This window comes from Chiloscyllium plagiosum, unplaced genomic scaffold (genome assembly GCF_037043375.1).
Source record: "Chiloscyllium plagiosum isolate Xiang-an unplaced genomic scaffold, Cpla_swu_hap1 HiC_scaffold_12, whole genome shotgun sequence".
NCBI classification, from domain to species: Eukaryota; Metazoa; Chordata; class Chondrichthyes; order Orectolobiformes; family Hemiscylliidae; genus Chiloscyllium; species Chiloscyllium plagiosum.
The window spans coordinates 4,518,166-4,538,304 of record NW_028270150.1 but is presented as its reverse complement, the minus strand read 5'-3'; the positions used below and the strand labels follow the sequence as shown (position 1 = coordinate 4,538,304).

Sequence of the window (20,139 nt, the reverse complement as noted above, 5' to 3'; positions counted from 1 at the left end):
TAAATTCCACTGTCAACCATAGCAGGTTTCGAACTTGGGTCCCCAGGACAGGAGCTGGCTGAGTGGTTAAAGGTGCCTGTGTGCAGATCATTGACACAGACTGTGTCCATTCACCCGATGCCAGGGCTGTTGAGAAATCTGGAACAGCATGGAATATGGAGTGAGGTCACAGATCAACAATAAACTGCTCCTTTATGATCTTATTGAAAACAGAGTTGGCTCAGAGCTCTTAATAGGGTGATGTAACTATATCTTTGCCATCTGTGATATTTTATCAAATGCAGCTCACATTACCTCGGCCTTGTTTTGATTTATTATAGATGTACCTTCAGTGAAGATTGATTTCTCCAGGAACTTTGCACGAGAGGGAGATGAATTGAGGCTGGAGTGCCGTGCTACTGGGAACCCAACGTGAGTGAATATTGTTCCGCCTGACCCATCCGTTTACAGGATGGCCCCTCCTGGGATCTCTGACTCAATCTCCAGCCCAAGCTGCTGCGAGAGAGCAATGGGTGCCCTTTCCGAGGTGCTGTCAGGTAGTTAAAGTCTTGATGAGCTGCCTGAGCTGACAGATGGATTATGAGTGTCACTGGGCTCCTGGGTGAATAGTTAGAAAGGTACAGAAAGAGGCCTTTTGGCCCATTGATTCTCTGCTGGCTCACTCTGCATCCAACAGATTCCCAGTGTCCAGTAAAACAAGAGTGACTGTGGCTCTATTTCCAGCATAATAACACTATATTAATCAAAGAATCATTCATATCTCACACAATCATCCATTACACCTGGATGTTTTACCAACGTCTGCAAATCTGTGCTTTTGGTTACTGGCCCATTTGCCACAGGAAACAGTGTAGTTTCTAATCTTTCTAAGGCATTCATCAGCCCTATCTCCATAACCTCCCCCAAGTGTACAGACAGTCTCCCAGAGATCACGGTGTCACTAATTCTGGGCTCTTGTGTGTAAATGCTGTACTGTCCCTGGCTGACTTTACAGTTGCCTCAGTTTCAATCTCTAAAACAACCCCTTCACACCCTCACAAACTCACACTCCTGCTTTTCACCTGCTCAAAGCTCTCCTCTTTCAGCTCTGTAAACCTGAGGGATACGGGGAGAGGGAGGGGATTGAGGGGTACGGGGAGAGGGAGGGGATTGAGGAGTACGGGGAGAGGGAGGGGATTGAGGGGTACGGGGAGAGGGAGGGGATTGAGGGGTACGGGGAGAGGGAGGGGATTGAGGGATACGGGGCGATGGAGGGATGGAGGGATATGGGGAGAGGGAGGGTATTGAGGGATACGGAGAGAGGGAGGGATGGAGGGATATGGGGAGAGGGAGGGGATTGAGGGATACGGGGAGAGGGAGGGATGGAGGGATATGGGGAGAGGGAGGCGATTGAGGGATATGGGGCGATGGAGGGATGGAGGGATATGGGGCGATGGAGGGATGGAGGGATATGGGGAGAGGGAGGGATGGAGGGATATGGGGAGAGGGAGGGTATTGAGGGATACGGGGAGAGGGAGGGATGGAGGGATATGGGGAGAAGGAGGGGATTGAGGGATACGGGGAGAGGGAGGGGATTGAGGGATACGGGGAGAGGGAGGGATGGAGGGATATGGGGAGAGGGAGGGGATTGAGGGATACGGGGAGAGGGAGGGATGGAGGGATATGGGGAGAGGGAGGGGATTGAGGGATACGGGGAGAGGGAGGGATGGAGGGATATGGGGAGAGGGAGGCGATTGAGGGATACGGGGCGATGGAGGGATGGAGGGATACGGGGCGATGGAGGGTATTGAGGGATACGGGGAGAGGGAGGGATGGAGGGATATGGGGAGAGGGAGGGGATTGAGGGATACGGGGAGAGGGAGGGATGGAGGGATATGGGGAGAGGGAGGGGATTGAGGGATACGGGGAGAGGGAGGGATGGAGGGATATGGGGAGAGGGAGGGGATTGAGGGATACGTGGAGAGGGAGGGATGGAGGGATATGGGGAGAGGGAGGGGATTGAGGGATACGGGGAGAGGGAGGGATGGAGGGATATGGGGAGAGGGAGGGGATTGAGGGATACGGGGAGAGGGAGGGATGGAGGGATATGGGGAGAGGGAGGGTATTGAGGGATACGGGGAGAGGGAGGGATGGAGGGATATGGGGAGAAGGAGGGGATTGAGGGATACGGGGAGAGGGAGGGGATTGAGGGATACGGGGAGAGGGAGGGATGGATGGATATGGGGAGAGGGAGGGGATTGAGGGATACGGGGAGAGGGAGGGATGGAGGGATATGGGGAGAGGGAGGGGATTGAGGGATACGGGGAGAGGGAGGGATGGAGGGATATGGGGAGAGGGAGGCGATTGAGGGATACGGGGCGATGGAGGGATGGAGGGATACGGGGCGATGGAGGGTATTGAGGGATACGGGGAGAGGGAGGGATGGAGGGATATGGGGAGAGGGAGGGGATTGAGGGATACGGGGAGAGGGAGGGGATTGAGGGATACGGGGAGAGGGAGGGATGGAGGGATATGGGGAGAGGGAGGGGATTGAGGGATACGGGGAGAGGGAGGGATGGAGGGATATGGGGAGAGGGAGGGGATTGAGGGATACGGGGAGAGGGAGGGATGGAGGGATATGGGGAGAGGGAGGCGATTGAGGGATATGGGGCGATGGAGGGATGGAGGGATATGGGGAGAGGGAGGGTATTGAGGGATACGGGGAGAGGGAGGGATGGAGGGATATGGGGAGAGGGAGGGGATTGAGGGATACGGGGAGAGGGAGGGATGGAGGGATATGGGGAGAGGGAGGGGATTGAGGGATACGTGGAGAGGGAGGGATGGAGGGATATGGGGAGAGGGAGGGGATTGAGGGATACGGGGAGAGGGAGGGATGGAGGGATATGGGGAGAGGGAGGGGATTGAGGGATACGGGGAGAGGGAGGGATGGAGGGATATGGGGAGAGGGAGGGGATTGAGGGATACGGGGAGAGGGAGGGATGGAGGGATATGGGGAGAGGGAGGGATGGAGGGATATGGGGAGAGGGAGGGGATTGAGGGATATGGGGAGAGGGAGGGATGGAGGGATATGGGGAGAGGGAGGGGATTGAGGGATATGGGGAGAGGGAGGGATGGAGGGATATGGGGAGAGGGAGGGATGGAGGGATACGGGGCGATGGAGGGATTGAGGGATATGGGGAGAGGGAGGGATGGAGGGATATGGGGCGAGGGAGGGATGGAGGGATATGGGGAGAGGGAGGGTATTGAGGGATATGGGGAGAGGGAGGGATGGAGGGATATGGGGAGAGTGAGGTGATTGAGGGATACGGGGCGATGGAGGGATGGCGGGATATGGGGAGAGGGAGGATATTGAGGGATACGGGGCGATGGAGGGATGGAGGGATATGGGGAGAGGGAGGGATGGAGGGATCCGGGGCGATGGAGGGATGGAGGGATATGGGGAGAGGGAGGATATTGAGGGATACGGGGCTATGGAGGGATGGAGGGATATGGGGAGAGGGAGGGATGGAGGGATATGGGGAGAGGGAGGGATGGAGGGATATGGGGAGAGGGAGGGATGGAGGGATATGGGGAGAGGGCGGGATGGAGGGATATGGGGAGAGGGAGGGATGGAGGGATATTGGGAGGGAGGGATGGAGGGATATGGGGAGAGGGAGGGATGGAGGGATATGGGGAGGGAGGGATGGAGGGATATGGGGAGAGGGAGGGATGGAGGGATATGGGGAGGGAGGGATGGAGGGATATGGGGAGAGGGAGGGATGGAGGGATATGGGGAGGGAGGGATGGAGGGATATGGGGAGAGGGAGGGATGGAGGGATATGGGGAGGGAGGGATGGAGGGATATGGGGAGCGGGTGAGTCAGTTTGAAAGGATTTGCATTTGTTTCACCTTTTTGTTCCTTATTCTGGAAGCAGTCAGCTGTAAACTGCTCGGGTGTGAAGGGGAGATGGGGTTTGGCTTTGGAAAGAGCTGGAAATATTTCCTGATTGCTGCTGAGAAAACGAGCCGCATTGCTCTGGGATAACTCTGCCTCATCAATATGGAAGCGATGTTGAGAGATTAAAGGTGGAAAGATTGATGAACCACATATTGGCAACGAAAGGGAACTTGCCCTTTGAGACTGTCTCTGTTTGTGAGTTAGGGGGAGTGAGAGGTATGCAGTCTAACCTCATCCCAAACACTGTCATTGTCAGTGTCTAATCGCTCATATACGGAGCATACAGCTGACAATCTGAAATGAGTTCCAAATGTCAAGTTTGTTCCAAGAGGGGATGAACGGTCCTTTATTTTCATCTAATTTAATATGAAATTGGCAATTTCATTCAGAAATGCCACAACTTGGAGCAATCAGAAATGAGAAAATGTCAAAAAGAATGAAACTTTACAATCCACACCGAATAGGACCAAAGTATACTCACAGTCAGTGCAGAGGGAGCTTTACTCTAACCCCGTGCTGTCCCTGTCCTGGGAGTGTTTGATGGGGGGATCCATGTAGAGGGAGCTTTACTCTGTATCTAACCCCGTGCTGTCCCTGTCCTGGGAGTGTTTGATGGGGGGATCCGTGTAGAGGGAGCTTTACTCTGTATCTAACCCCGTGCTGTCCCTGTCCTGGGAGTGTTTGATGGGGGACAGTGTAGAAGGAGTTTTACTCTGTATCTAACCCCGTGCTGTCCCTGTCCTGGGAGTGTTTGATGAGGACAGTGTAGAGGGAGCTTTACTCTGTATCTAACCCTGTGCTGTCCCTGTCCCTGGGAGTGTTTGATGGGGACAGTGTAGAAGGAGCTTTACTCTGTATCTAACCCTGTGCTGTCCCTGTCCCTGGGAGTGTTTGATGGGGACAGTGTAGAGAGAGCTTTACTCCGTATCTAACCCCGTGCTGTCCCTGTCCCTGGGAGTGTTTGATGGGGACAGTGTAGAGGGAGCTTTACTCTGTATCTAACCCCGTGCTGTCCCTGTCTTGAGAGTGTTTGATGGGGGACAGTGTAGAGAGAGCTTTACTCCGTATCTAACCCCGTGCTGTCCCTGTCCCTGCGAGTGTTTGATGGGGGACAGTGTAGAGGCAGCTTTACTCTGTATCTAACCCTGTGCTGTCCCTGTCCTGGGAGTGTTTGATGGGGACAGTGTAGAGGGAGCTTTACTCTATATCTAACCCCGTGCTGTTCCTGTCCCTGGGAGTGTTTGATGGGGGGACAGTGTAGAGAGAGCTTTACTCTGTATCTAACCCCGTGCTGTCCTGTCCTGGGAGTGTTTGATGGGGACAATGTAGAGGGACCTTTACTCTGTATCTGACCCCGTGCTGTCCCTGTCCCTGGGAGTGTTTGATGGGGACAGTGTAGAGAGAGCTTTACTCTGTATCTAACCCCGTGCTGTCCCTGTCCTGGGAGTGTTTGATGGGGACAGTGTAGAGGGAGCTTTACTCTGTATCTAACCCCGTGCTGTCCCCGTCCTGGGAGTGTTTGATGGGGACAGTGTAGAGGGAGCTTTACTCTGTATCTAACCCCGTGCTGTCCCTGTCCTGGGAGTGTTTGATGGGGGACAGTGTAGAGGAAGCTTTACTCTGTATCTAACCCCGTGCTGTCCCTGTCCTGGGAGTGTTTGATGGGGGACAGTGTAGAGGGAGCTTTACTCTGGATCTAACCCCGTGCTGTCACTGTCCTGGGAGTGTTTGATGGGGACAGTGTAGAGGGAGCTTTACTCTATATCTAACCCCGTGCTGTCCCTGTCCTGAGAGTGTTTGATGGGGACAGTGTAGAGAGAGCTTTACTCCGTATCTAACCCCGTGCTGTCCCTGTCCTGGGAGTGTTTGATGGGGACAGTGTAGAGAGAGCTTTACTCTGTATCTAACCCCGTGCTGTCCCTGTCCTGGGAGTGTTTGATGGGGGACAGTGTAGAGGGAGCTTTACTCTGTATCTAACCCCGTGCTGTCCCTGTCCTGGGAGTGTTTGATGGGGACAGTGTAGAGGGAGCTTTACTCTGTATCTAACCCCGTGCTGTCCCTGTCCTGGGAGTGTTTGATGGGGACAGTGTAGAAGGAGCTTTACTCCATATCTAACCCCGTGCTGTCCCTGTCCTGAAAGTGTTTGATGGGGACAGTGTAGAGGGAGCTTTACTCTGTATCTAACCCTGTGCTGTCCCTGTCCCTGGGAGTGTTTGATGGGGACAGTGTAGAAGGAGCTTTACTCTGTATCTAACCCCGTGCTGTCCCTGTCCCTGGGAGTGTTTGATGGGGACAGTGTAGAGGGAGCTTTACTCTGTATCTAACCCTGTGCTGTCCCTGTCCTGGGAGTGTTTGATGGGGACAGTGTAGAGGGACCTTTACTCTGTATCTAACCCCGTGCTGTCCCTGTCCCTGGGAGTGTTTGATGGGGACAGTGTAGAGGGAGCTTTACTCTGTATCTAACCCTGTGCTGTCCCTGTCCTGGGAGTGTTTGATGGGGACAGTGTAGAGGGAGCTTTACTCTGTATCTAACCCCGTGCTGTCCCTGTCCCTGGGAGTGTTTGATGGGGGACAGTGTAGAGGGAGCTTTACCCTGTATCTAACCCCGTGCTGTCCCTGTCCCTGGGAGTGTTTGATGGGGACAGTGTAGAGGGAGCTTTACTCTGTATCTAACCCCGTGCTGTCCCTGTCCCTGGGAGTGTTTGATGGGGACAGTGTAGAGGGAGCTTTACTCTGTATCTAACCCTGTGCTGTCCCTGTCCTGGGAGTGTTTGATGGGGACAGTGTAGAGGGAGCTTTACACTGTATCTAACCCCGTGCTGTCCCTGTCTTGAGAGTGTTTGATGGGGACAATGTAGAGGGAGCTTTACTCTATATCTAACCCCGTGCTGTTCCTGTCCCTGGGAGTGTTTGATGGGGGGACAGTGTAGAGGGAGCTTTACTCTATATCTAACCCCGTGCTGTCGCTGTCCTGAGAGTGTTTGATGGGGACAGTGTAGCGGGAGCTTTACTCTATATCTAACCCCGTGCTGTTCCTGTCCCTGGGAGTGTTTGATGGGGACAGTGTAGAGGGAGCTTTACTCTGTATCTAACCCCGTGCTGTCCCCGTCCTGGGAGTGTTTGATGGGGACAGTGTAGAGGGAGCTTTACCCTGTATCTAACCCCGTGCTGTCCCTGTCCTGGGAGTGTTTGATGGGGGGACAGTGTAGAGGGACCTTTACTCTGTATCTGACCCCGTGCTGTCCCTGTCCTGGGAGTGTTTGATGGGGACAGTGTAGAGGAGCTTTACTCTGTATCTAGCCCCGTGCTGTCCCCGTCCTGGGAGTGTTTGATGGGGACAGTGTAGAGGGAGCTTTACTCTGTATCTAACCCCGTGCTGTCCCTGTCCTGGGAGTGTTTGATGGGGGACAGTGTAGAGGGAGCTTTACTCTGTATCTAACCCCGTGCTGTCACTGTCCTGGGAGTGTTTGATGGGGGACAGTGTAGAGAGAGCTTTACTCTATATCTAACCCCGTGCTGTCCCTGTCCCTGGGAGTGTTTGATGGGGACAGTGTGGAGGGAGCTTTACTCTGTATCTAACCCTGTGCTGTCCCTGTCTTGAGAGTGTTTGATGGGGACAATGTAGAGGGAGCTTTACCCTGTATCTAACCCCGTGCTGTCCCTGTCCTGGGAGTGTTTGATGGGGGACAGTGTAGAGGGAGCTTTACTCTGTATCTAACCCCGTGCTGTCACTGTCCTGGGAGTGTTTGATGGGGGACAGTGTAGAGAGAGCTTTACTCTGTATCTAACCCCGTGCTGTCCCTGTCCCTGGGAGTGTTTGATGGGGACAGTGTGGAGGGAGCTTTATTCTGTATCTAACCCCGTGCTGTCCCTGTCCCTGGGAGTGTTTGATGGGGACAGTGTAGAGGGAGCTTTATTCTGTATCTAACCCTGTGCTGTCCCTGTTCTGGGACATTCTGTATCTAACCCAGAGTGTTTGATGGGGGGATCAGTGTAGAGGGAGCTTTACACTGTATCTAACCCCATGCTGTCCCTGTCCTGGGAGTGTTTGATGGGGACAGTGTAGAGGGAGCTTTACACTGTATCTGACCCCATGCCGTCCCTTTCGTGGGAGTGTTTGATGGGCACAGTGTAGAGGGAGCTTTACCCTGTATCTAACCCCGTGCTGTCCCTGTCCTGGGAGTGTTTGATGGGGGACAGTGTAGAGGGAGCTTTACCCTGTATCTAACCCCGTGCTGTCCCTGTCCTGGGAGTGTTTGATGGGGGACAGTGTAGAGAGAGCTTTACTCTGTATCTAACCCCGTGCTGTCCCTGTCCCTGGGAGTGTTTGATGGGGACAGTGTGGAGGGAGCTTTATTCTGTATCTAACCCCGTGCTGTCCCTGTCCCTGGGAGTGTTTGATGGGGACAGTGTAGAGGGAGCTTTACTCTGTATCTAACCCTGTGCTGTCCCTGTTCTGGGACATTCTGTATCTAACCCAGAGTGTTTGATGGGGGGATCAGTGTAGAGGGAGCTTTACACTGTATCTAACCCCATGCTGTCCCTGTCCTGGGAGTGTTTGATGGGGACAGTGTAGAGGGAGCTTTACACTGTATCTGACCCCATGCCGTCCCTTTCGTTGGAGTGTTTGATGGGCACAGTGTAGAGGGAGCTTTACTCTGTATCTAACCCCGTGCTGTCACTGTCCTGGGAGTGTTTGATGGGGACAGTGTAGAGGGACCTTTACTCTGTATCTAACCCCGTGCTGTCACTGTCCTGGGAGTGTTTGATGGGGACAGTGTAGAGGGAGCTTTACCCTGTATCTAACCCCGTGCTGTCCCTGTCCTGGGAGTGTTTGATGGGGACAGTGTAGAGGGAGCTTTACTCTGTATCTAACCCCGTGCTGTCCCTGTCCTGGGAGTGTTTGATGGGGACAGTGTAGAGGGAGCTTTACCCTGTATCTAACCCCGTGCTGTCCCTGTCCTGGGAGTGTTTGATGGGGACAGTGTGGAGGGAGCTTTATTCTGTATCTAACCCTGTGCTGTCCCTGTCCTGGGACATTCTGTATCTAACCCAGAGTGTTTGATGGGGGGATCAGTGTAGAGGAAGCTTTACACTGTATCTAACCCCATGCTGTCCCTTTCGTGGGAGTGTTTGATGGGGATGGTATAGAGGGAGCTTTACTCCGTGTCTAATCCCGTGCTGTCCTTGCCCAGGGAGTGTTTGATGGGCACAGTGGAGAAGGTTCAGCAATGTTTGTGTTATTCTGGCACACAAACAGTCAGTTATTTACTTGAACCAACATCGCTCAGTTCACTGAGTGGAATATTGATCAGAAAAACTACAATAATAAATGACCAGTAAAGTGTAGCAACAGCTTTGACCTGGAAAAGTGTAATACCATCGACAGACAACCACTGAGCACACATTTCATCTTGTGGTGATAGCAGCACTGATTAAAATCAAATACAAGTGATAAAATCAATTTTATTTTAATCTGATATTTGGTATCTCACTTGTAGTTTAATCAGATATTGCAATGTTAACTTGATGAATACAGAACAGAGGTGAATAACTTTGCAGCATTGTAACAGAGGCTGAACCTTACAGTTTCTCTCCTGAAATAGATTCACTCTGTTCAACTATTCAGTAACTGATCATTTCCCGGCAGGATAATCGAGGTGTTCCCATTTTTAATTTGATTGAATGGAGAGGGAAAAAATGTACCTCGTGGCAGGGGGCTGTGACCAGAAGGTACAAATTTCACATTTCAACAGCACAGGAAGCTGAAGAGAGATGAGGAGATGATTGTTTTAAGGAGAGTTGCTGTGATCAGACGTGAGCTGTCTGAAAGGACAGTGAAAGCAGATCCTATCAGAGGCTTCAAAACGGCGAGCAATCAAAAGGCCTACAGGGAACAAGGCGGGAGATAGGAGTGATAGATTAACTCTTTCAGAGAGCCAGCACGGGTACAAATGGCCGAATAGACTATGTACCATTCCGTGATTTTATTCCACATCACGTTGGCAATGTGTGAGCACCAACAGGCAAGGCCAGACATTTGGCCTGCTCCCTGTCTGGTTCTGGGTGAGATACTCCAGTAACAATCCCAGAATCACGCAGCTGTGATGGTGCAAAGAGAGGCCATTTGGCCCATTGCGCCTGCACTGGCTCTCTGATCACTTTGATTTAGTGCCAATCTCCTGTCCTTTTCAAATAGTCCACAGTCCGTTTACATAATCATCCAATCTCTCTTGCATCCTTTCATCCCTTCACTGGTTCCACTATATCTCCAGGCAGTGCATTCCATTTCTGAAATACTGCAGTGTTTTTCCTCACCTCACGATTGGCTTCTTCTACAAATCACTTTAACCCTGTGCAATCAGGATTTTAATCAGAGTGCGAACAGCTTCTCTCTCTCTCTCTACTCTGTCCAGCCCCTTTCATGATTTTGAAAACCTCCGTTAGATCCCCTGTTAGACTCTTCCTCTCCAACCTCCCCATTCTGGCCTCTTGACTGAACTGTCCTGTTCCTGATCTGCAGCCTCTCCAACAAATTCCCCATCCTTCCTGTAACGCGGAACAGCCTGTCGCTGACTGTGAGAGCAATATTCAGATAGGCTAGTCACCCCAGCAAACACACCTATTTCAAGCCAGGGGTCACATGCAGTATGTCAGAGGAACTAAGTTGACACTCCTCACAAAGGCTAATCCCCAAAATACCTCCAGTCAAAGCAGGGAACTTACCCAGTCACTCCCAAAACAATGGGGGCAACCAACAAAGATTCCATCATGGGAGGGCTTCAGGCTGGCAGCCGTTGGGAGGGTGGGAGTTTTGCCTCATGGAAGGAAGTGTCCATAGGAGGCCTCAAGCGTTTGATCTCTCTGTGGGAGTCTGAATGGGGCAGAGGCTGATACTCCAGTTGAGCCTGAGTTAGGTTTCCAACCACACACCTAGTCCTTTCCCAAGATCACCTCCTTCATGCCATCAGCCATCTCTGCCGTTTGGCTTAGTTCTACTCTGGCTGAAATCCTCAGCTCTGCTTCTGTCTGGTCAAGAATCCTTTTCACAAGGCAGTCATTAAATGGTTCACAGTCATCTGGCAGCTGGAATGAAGTGTTCACATCCTGGAGAGGGACAGTCAGGTGTGAGGCTTTAATTGCCTTTGTTGTTCAGCACAGTTTTTGTGATGTATTCATTCTGTGAAAGTGGGTATCACTAACCGGGTCCAGTATTTATTGCCCATCCCTAATTGCCCCTTGAGGAGGTGGGGGTGAGCTGCCTTCTGGAACCACTGCAGTCCACCTGCTGTAGTTAACCTACAATGCCCTTGGGGAGGGAATTCCAGGATTTTGACCCAGTGACAATGAAGGAACAGCAATATATTTCCAAGTCAGGATGGTGAGTGGCTTGGAGGGGAACTTGCAGGGGGTGGTATCTGCTGCCCTTGTCCTTCTCAATGGAAGGGGTCATGGGTTTGGAAGGTGCTGTCAAAACTGTTGTTACTGAAGAACTCACTCATGTCTATGTTTGGGTTTAAGGAGTTTTTTTTTGGTTCGGTTACAAAATCCAATGAAGTGCTGGGAGGTAAATTTTGACCAGCTCCTGAAAATTGGTCAAGGCCTTTTCTACTACTTCCTTTTTGGGATTTTTAAAAGTTGGCTTCTTTTTAAATGTAATGTGTCCATGCTGAAGGACTGGCTACAGAGTCACTGGTATCTGAAGCTTGGTTACCTTTCCTAACCATGAATGACCCTCACTAGGTGACAGTTACCATTGCTATGTTATATCCCATCACTAACCCCTGCCTCTGTCCCTCTTCCACAAGGTCAGTGAGTCACCTTATTGAGGTCAGGTGCAGGAATACTCTGCTCATGGCCTGTCTGTGAACAGCTCATCTCAGGAGATGAACTGGAACAGGCGATTACAGATTGTACTGCATGAGATTCCATCATGCTTTTCGACTGGGTATTGACCCCATTTCTTCTCATGTCTCTTCATAACTCTTCTGTTCACAGTTGTGTCCCCTCCCACTTCTCAACAAAAGGTCTTGTCAAACCCTCCAAGAAAAGCCATCAGTTAAAATTACAAGGTGTTTCAGTTAGTTCAGGATGGTAGCAGGTGAAGGAAGGTTAAGATTCAGAACAGACAAGATGGAATTGATTAACAGAACACACTCAAACTGGTGAATGGCCTCTTGCTGTTCCTTCCCTCCTTTCTCGGCTGTTACACGGGGCATTCACACTGGTCTTAAACTGATATAGGCTGTTTCCTCAGCTGAGCCCTTAGTAGCGGGTGATGAGGCGTGTCCATCACCAGTGAACAGCCCTTGTCCTAACTACATGGAGGAGGACGGAGCGTTGACATGTTGCTGCAAGAAGAGTCTGGAGCTCATTGGCCCAATTTCCTGTAACTCCTCCCATATCTTCAGATCCACACTTCATTCAGACAGAACCAAACAACTGGCTCAGACTCATCTCCCATTGGCTGACAGTCACATGACCAATGTTCCCTCAGTTGGGTATCAGAGGGAAGATGGCCGCTCCACCAGGGAAACATCAAACTCTTCAGAAAAACAAAGGGGAAAATCCACAAGTAGACCTTTATCGAGTGAATATTACTCACACATTCATTGGTCACCAATTGTATGGACTTGAAAATAGGAGCAGGCCATTCGGGCCCTTGAACCTGTTCTTTCATTCATCAAGATCACAGTTTGCTCCACCTCCTGATGACCTTTGACTCTTTTGATATTGAAGAATCTATCTAATTGTCCCTATAAAATATTCAATGACCCCACACCCACAACTGTCTGGGAAAGAGAATTCCACAGAGGCACACAACACTCTGACAGAAACAAAATAAATCTCTTCATCTCCACTTTAAATAGGAGACCCCTTAAACTGGGTTCCCGAGTTATTGTGTTCCCTCGTTCTACCCACCCCCCCCCCGACAAGGGAAACATCCCCTCACAATCAGAGTCAAAAACGTGTGGTGCTGGAAAAGCACAGCCAGTCAGGCAGCATCCAAGGAGCAAGAGGGACAACGTTTCGAGCATAAGCTCTTCATCAGGAACATTTATGACTGATCTCCAGGAGCTGCAGTCCTCACTTTCTCCTAGTCCTCTCACCATCAGCCTGTCACTGCTGATTCTCCCCCCTCCCCCCAGTGGGTCCAGACAGATACTGTCCACCCTCCCCCCCCAAGTGGGTCCAGACTGATCCTGTCCACCCTCCCCCCCCAAGTGGGTCCAGACTGATACTGTCCACCTTCCCCCCCAGTGGGCCCAGACTGATCCTGTCCACCCTCCCCCCCTCCCCAGTGGGTCCAGACTGATCCTGTCCACCCTTTTCTCATGGCAGCTTGCTGTCACTGGAGAATATGAAGCCAGGGCCACTGTATCCTTACCCAGTTTCCTAGCGCTGGGCTGGAGGATTTGCTTTCCATTTGCTCTCACTGCTTTCAGGTAATGGGAGCAGACAGATTGTGTTGGAGGGTGTTCCGGATTGCTCTGGTTAGATAGGATTCGGTAAGGTGGTCAGCAACAAAGAGCAGGCTGCAGTCAGTGGTTTGTGCTGATGGGTCTGTGTATTCACCAGTTCCAATCTCAGAACATTCCCACACACTAACACAAAAGCATCACTTTCAAGGATTTCCCAGATCAGAATCTATACCACTGTCAGTGACTTGACTGCAGTCTGTACAGACCCTGAAGAGTGCTACGTCGCACTGTCTCCCATGCTGTTGGAAGGCCGTGTGGGCAGTAGGTGCCACTGCTTTAGCAGCCTGACTGACCCTACACCGAGCCGAGCCTCGACACGAGAGGCTGCTCTAACCCAGTTCCTTCCTGGCCAACCTGTGACATTCTTCTCTTCATAGAACACAGAATCTAGAACAGCACACCTCAGGAACTCAGCCGTCAGCCCACCACCTCGGGACCAACAATGCTGCCATTCTAAAGTAATCCCGCCTGCCTTCTCATGGTCCGTATCCCTCCATTCCCTGCCTGTTCCTGTGTCTGCCTAAATGCCTCTTAGACATTGCTATCATCTCTGTGCCCACCATCTCCCCTGGCAGCGTGTTGCAGGCACATTCCACTCTCTGTGTGAGAAACCTTCTTCCCACGTTTCCCTGCTCACCTTAAACCTCATCTCCCCAACATTCAAGGCAAATGTCCCAATCATGCAACAAGGATTGACAACACAATGAGTGTTCGTTATCTGAAGATAAGGTGGCACATGTACAGTATTAACTGAGATCTTATTATACAATTCTGAGTTTGACATTACTACGGTGGCACAGTGGTTAGCACTGCTGCCTCACAGCACCAGAGACCCGGGTTCAATTCCCGCCTCAGGCGACTGACTGTGTGGAGTTTGCACATTCTCCCCGTGTCTGCGTGGGTTTCCTCCGGGTGCTTCGGTTTCCTCCCACAGTCCAAAGATGTGCGGGTCAGGTGAATTGGCCATGCTAAATTGCCCGTAGTGTTAGGTAAGGGGTAAATATAGGGGTATGGGTGGGTTACGCTTCGGCGGGTCGGTGTGGACTTGTTGGGCCGAAGGGCCTGTTTCTACACTGTATTGTAATGTAATCTAATCTACTGCAGACTAGGGTCAGGGGTCACATCCTGTCTTGGTCATCAGTGGTTTAAGATACAAGTGAAAGTCCATCGTAAAGACACATCCACGTAATTTCGCAATGTCAGTCTTTCCTGACCCATCTCAGTCTATCCCAGCCCAATCCAGTTGAACCCAGCCCAGCAAGCCACTGTTGGGAGACAGAGGGACAGGTCAATATTTGAACTAAGGGTGAGCTTGTTCCCAGAACAATCCTCATAGGCTCCCAATAACAAGGCAAATGTCCCAATCATGCAACAAGGATTGACAACACAATGAGTGTTCGTTATCCGAAGATAAGGTGGCACATGTACAGTAAATTGTAAGAGTAATAAAAAGATGGGGTACTGGGCTCACGGTCGGATACTTGGTAGTGTGGATGAGCAGAAAGATCTTGGTGTCCATGTACACAGATCTTTGAAAGTTGCCACCCAGGTAAATAGTGCGGTGAAGAAGGCATATGGCGTACTGGCTTTTATTGGTAGAGGAATTGAGTTCCGGAGTACTGAGGTCATGTTGCAGTTGTATAAGACTCTGGTGCGGCCGCATCTGGAGTATTGTGTGCAGTTTTGGTCCCCATACTATAGGAAGGATGTGGAGGCACTGGAACGGGTGCAGAGGAGGTTTACCAGGATGTTGCCTGGTATGGTAGGAAGATCGTATGAGGAAAGGCTGAGGCACTTGGGGCTGTTTTCATTGGAGAAAAGAAGGTTTAGGGGTGACTTGATAGAGGCGTACAAGATGATTAGGGGTTTAGATAGGGTCAACAGTGAGAATCTTTTTCCACGTATGGAGTCAGCTATTACAAGGGGGCATAGCTTTAAATTAAGGGGGGGGTAGGTATAGGACAGATGTTAGGGGTAGATTCTTTACTCAGCGAGTCGTGAGTTCATGGAATGCCCTGTCAGTAGCAGTGGTGGACTCTCCTTCATTATGGGCATTTAAACGGGCATTGGATAGGCATATGGAGGATAGTGGGCTAGTGTAGGTTAGGTGGGCTTGGATCGGCGCAACATCGAGGGCCAAAGGGCCTGTACTGCGCTATATTCTTCTATGTTCTAACACACCTGTATCAGCTTCAACTCCTTGTCTGGGAGAGTATCCCAGCAACACCCACCCACCCCCTGCACTATCTCTGTAACCCTGCTTTTCCCATGGCTAACCCACCTACACATCCCTGAACACTGTGGGTAATTTAGCACAGTTAATCCACCTGACCTGCACATCTTTGGACCGTGGGAGGAAACCGGAGCACCCGGAGGAACAAACATGGGGAAAATGTATAAACTGCACACAGACAGTTGCCTGAGGCAGGAGTTGAACCTGGGTCCCTGGTGTGAGGCAGCAGTGCTAACCACTAAGCCACCCTTATAAAAATATGATTTTCAATGCAGAGAAATGTGAGGTGAGACACTTTGTACAAAGAACGTGGAGAGACAATATAAAATCAAGGTGCTACTGTGAAAGGGGACAGGATGCAGGAACAAGAGAGCTGGTGTTTGTGTAGAAATTATTAAAGGTGACAGGACAGGTGGAGAGCACAGTTAATAAAGTGAACAGTGTCCTCAGCTTTATTACAAGGGACATGGAGTACAAGAATAGAAACTGATTCAGAAACTAATTCGACCTCAGCTGGAGAATTGAGTACAACCACAAGAAGTATGTGAAACTCCGGGACAGAGTTCACCAGAGGATTCACAATGGGTTCCAGGGAGGATGGAGATGGTTTGGAGAAGCTGATGTTGTTTCCCGTAGTGATTGTAACACGATCAGTATGTGCACCTCATAGACTGGGAGTTCTCCGAGTGGGAAACACAGTGACTGCAGAGGCTGGAAACCAGAGTCTGGGTCAGTGGTGCTGGAAACCAGAGTCTGGGTCAGTGGTGCTGGAAACCAGAGTCTGGGTCAGTGGTGCTGGAAACCAGAGTCTGGGTCAGTGGGGCTGGAAACCAGAGTCTGGGTCAGTGGTGCTGGAAACCAGAGTCTGGGTCAGTGGTGCTGGAAACCAGAGTCTGGGTCAGTGGGGCTGGAAACCAGAGTCTGGGTCAGTGGTGCTGGAAACCAGAGTCTGGGTCAGTGGGGCTGGAAACCAGAGTCTGGATCAGTGGTGCTGGAAACCAGAGTCTGGATCAGTGGTGCTGGAAACCAGATTCTGGATCAGTGGGGCTGGAAACCAGAGTCTGGATCAGTGGTGCTGGAAACCAGAGTCTGGATCAGTGGTGCTGGAAACCAGAGTCTGGGTCAGTGGGGCTGGAAACCAGAGTCTGGGTCAGTGGTGCTGGAAACCAGAGTCAGGATCAGTGGGGCTGGAAACCAGAGTCTGGATCAGTGGTGCTGGAAACCAGAGTCTGGGTCAGTGGGGCTGGAAACCAGAGTCTGGGTCAGTGGTGCTGGAAACCAGAGTCAGGATCAGTGGGGCTGGAAACCAGAGTCTGGGTCAGTGGGGCTGGAAACCAGAGTCTGGATCAGTGGGGCTGGAAACCAGAGTCTGGATCAGTGGGGCTGGAAACCAGAGTCTGGATCAGTGGGGCTGGAAACCAGAGTCTGGGTCAGTGGGGCTGGAAACCAGAGTCTGGATCAGTGGGGCTGGAAACCAGAGTCTGGATCAGTGGTGCTGGAAACCAGAGTCTGGGTCAGTGGTGCTGGAAACCAGAGTCTGGATCAGTGGTGCTGGAAACCAGATTCTGGATCAGTGGTGCTGGAAACCAGAGTCTGGGTCAGTGGGGCTGGAAACCAGAGTCTGGATCAGTGGTGCTGGAAACCAGAGTCTGGATCAGTGGGGCTGGAAACCAGAGTCTGGGTCAGTGGGGCTGGAAACCAGAGTCTGGGTCAGTGGTGCTGGAAACCAGAGTCTGGGTCAGTGGTGCTGGAAACCAGAGTCTGGGTCAGTGGTGCTGGAAACCAGAGTCTGGGTCAGTGGTGCTGGAAACCAGATTCTGGATCAGTGGGGCTGGAAACCAGAGTCTGGGTCAGTGGTGCTGGAAACCAGAGTCTGGATCAGTGGTGCTGGAAACCAGATTCTGGATCAGTGGTGCTGGAAACCAGAGTCTGGGTCGGTGGGGCTGGAAACCAGATTCTGGATCAGTGGTGCTGGAAACCAGAGTCTGGGTCGGTGGGGCTGGAAACCAGAGTCTGGGTCAGTGGGGCTGGAAACCAGAGTCTGGATCAATGGTGCTGGAAACCAGAGTCTGGATCAGTGGTGCTGGAAACCAGAGTCTGGATCAGTGGTGCTGGAAACCAGAGTCTGGATCAGTGGTGCTGGAAACCAGAGTCTGGATCAGTGGTGCTGGAAACCAGAGTCTGGATCAGTGGGGCTGGAAACCAGATTCTGGATCAGTGGTGCTGGAAACCAGAGTCTGGGTCGGTGGGGCTGGAAACCAGAGTCTGGATCAGTGGTGCTGGAAACCAGAGTCTGGATCAGTGGTGCTGGAAACCAGAGTCTGGATCAGTGGTGCTGGAAACCAGAGTCTGGATCAGTGGGGCTGGAAACCAGATTCTGGATCAGTGGTGCTGGAAACCAGAGTCTGGGTCGGTGGGGCTGGAAACCAGAGTCTGGATCAGTGGTGCTGGAAACCAGAGTCTGGATCAGTGGTGCTGGAAACCAGAGTCTGGATCAGTGGTGCTGGAAACCAGAGTCTGGATCAGTGGTGCTGGAAACCAGAGTCTGGATCAGTGGTGCTGGAAACCAGAGTCTGGATCAGTGGGGCTGGAAACCAGATTCTGGATCAGTGGTGCTGGAAACCAGAGTCTGGGTCGGTGGGGCTGGAAACCAGAGTCTGGGTCAGTGGTGCTGGAAACCAGAGTCTGGATCAGTGGTGCTGGAAACCAGAGTCTGGATCAGTGGTGCTGGAAACCAGAGTCTGGATCAGTGGTGCTGGAAACCAGAGTCTGGATCAGTGGTGCTGGAAACCAGAGTCTGGATCAGTGGGGCTGGAAACCAGAGTCTGGGTCAGTGGGGCTGGAAACCAGAGTCTGGGTCAGTGGTGCTGGAAACCAGATTCTGGATCAGTGGGGCTGGAAACCAGAGTCTGGATCAATGGTGCTGGAAACCAGAGTCTGGATCAGTGGTGCTGGAAACCAGAGTCTGGATCAGTGGTGCTGGAAACCAGAGTCTGGGTCGGTGGGGCTGGAAACCAGAGTCTGGGTCAGTGGGGCTGGAAACCAGAGTCTGGATCAATGGTGCTGGAAACCAGAGTCTGGATCAGTGGTGCTGGAAACCAGAGTCTGGATCAGTGGTGCTGGAAACCAGAGTCTGGATCAGTGGGGCTGGAAACCAGAGTCTGGGTCAGTGGGGCTGGAAACCAGAGTCTGGGTCAGTGGTGCTGGAAACCAGATTCTGGATCAGTGGGGCTGGAAACCAGATTCTGGATCAGTGGTGCTGGAAACCAGAGTCTGGGTCAGTGGTGCTGGAAACCAGATTCTGGATCAGTGGTGCTGGAAACCAGAGTCTGGGTCAGTGGTGCTGGAAACCAGAGTCTGGATCAGTGGTGCTGGAAACCAGATTCTGGATCAGTGGTGCTGGAAACCAGAGTCTGGGTCAGTGGTGCTGGAAACCAGAGTCTGGATCAGTGGTGCTGGAAGAGCACAGCAGTTCAGGCAGTATCCGACGAGCAACAAAATCGACGTTTCAGGCAAAAGCCCTTCATCAGGAATAAAGGCAGTGAGCCTGAAGTGTGGAAAGAGAAGCTAGAGGAGGGTGGGGGTGGGGAGAGAGTAGCATAGAGTACAATAGGTGAGTGGGGGAGGGGATGAAGGTGATAGGTCACGGAGGAGAGGGTACGTATATATGTATATATACCTATATATATAGAGGTATATATGTGGGTGGTACGGTGGCACAGTGGTTAGCACTGTTGCCTCACAGCGCCAGAGACCTGGATTCAATTCCTGCCTCAGGTGACTGACTGTGTGGAGTTAGCACGTTCTCCCCGTGTCTGCGTGGGTTTCCTCCGAGTGGGAAGAGGTGTTCCTACCCTACCTCTTGCAAAAATGCCATCCCGTATTCCCAATTCCTCCGCCTCTGCCGTACCTGCTCCCAGGAGGACCAGTTCCACCACAGAACACACCAGATGGCCTCCTTCTTTAGAGACCGCAATTTCCCTTCCCACGTGGTTAAAGATGCCCTCCAACGCATCTTGTCCACATCCCGCACCTCCGCCCTCAGACCCCACCCCTCCAACCGTAACAATGCCAGAACGCCCCTGGAGCTCACCTTCCACCCTACCAACCTTCGCATAAACCAAATCATCCACCGACATTTCCGCCACCTCCAAAAAGACCCCACCACCAGGGATATATTTCCCTCCCCACCCCTTTCCGCCTTCCGCAAAGACCGTTCCCTCCGTGACTACCTGGTCAGGTCCATGCCCCCCTACGACCCACCCTCCCATCCTGGCACTTTCCCCTGCCACCGCAGGAACTGTAAAACCTGCGCCCACACCTCCTCCCTCACCTCCATCCAAGGCCCTAAAGGAGCCTTCCACATCCATCAAAGTTTTACCTGCACATCCACTAATATCAGTTATTGTATCCGTTGCTCCCGATGCGGTCTCCTCTACATTGGGGAGACTGGGCGCCTCCTAGCAGAGCGCTTTAGGGAACATCTC

The 20,139-nt window shown here is 51.9% G+C and overlaps 1 protein-coding gene across 1 annotated transcript in view; it reads left to right on the top strand.

The window, feature by feature from the left end:
- LOC122554859 (cell adhesion molecule 2-like) overlaps positions 1–20,139 on the top strand; it is an 820,685-nt gene that overhangs the window by 515,748 nt on the left and 284,798 nt on the right. The window contains exon 6 of the mRNA XM_087992436.1: positions 321–411. Within this exon, the coding sequence (XP_087848562.1) occupies positions 321–411 (91 nt within the window). The remainder of the gene's footprint in view (positions 1–320; positions 412–20,139) is intronic.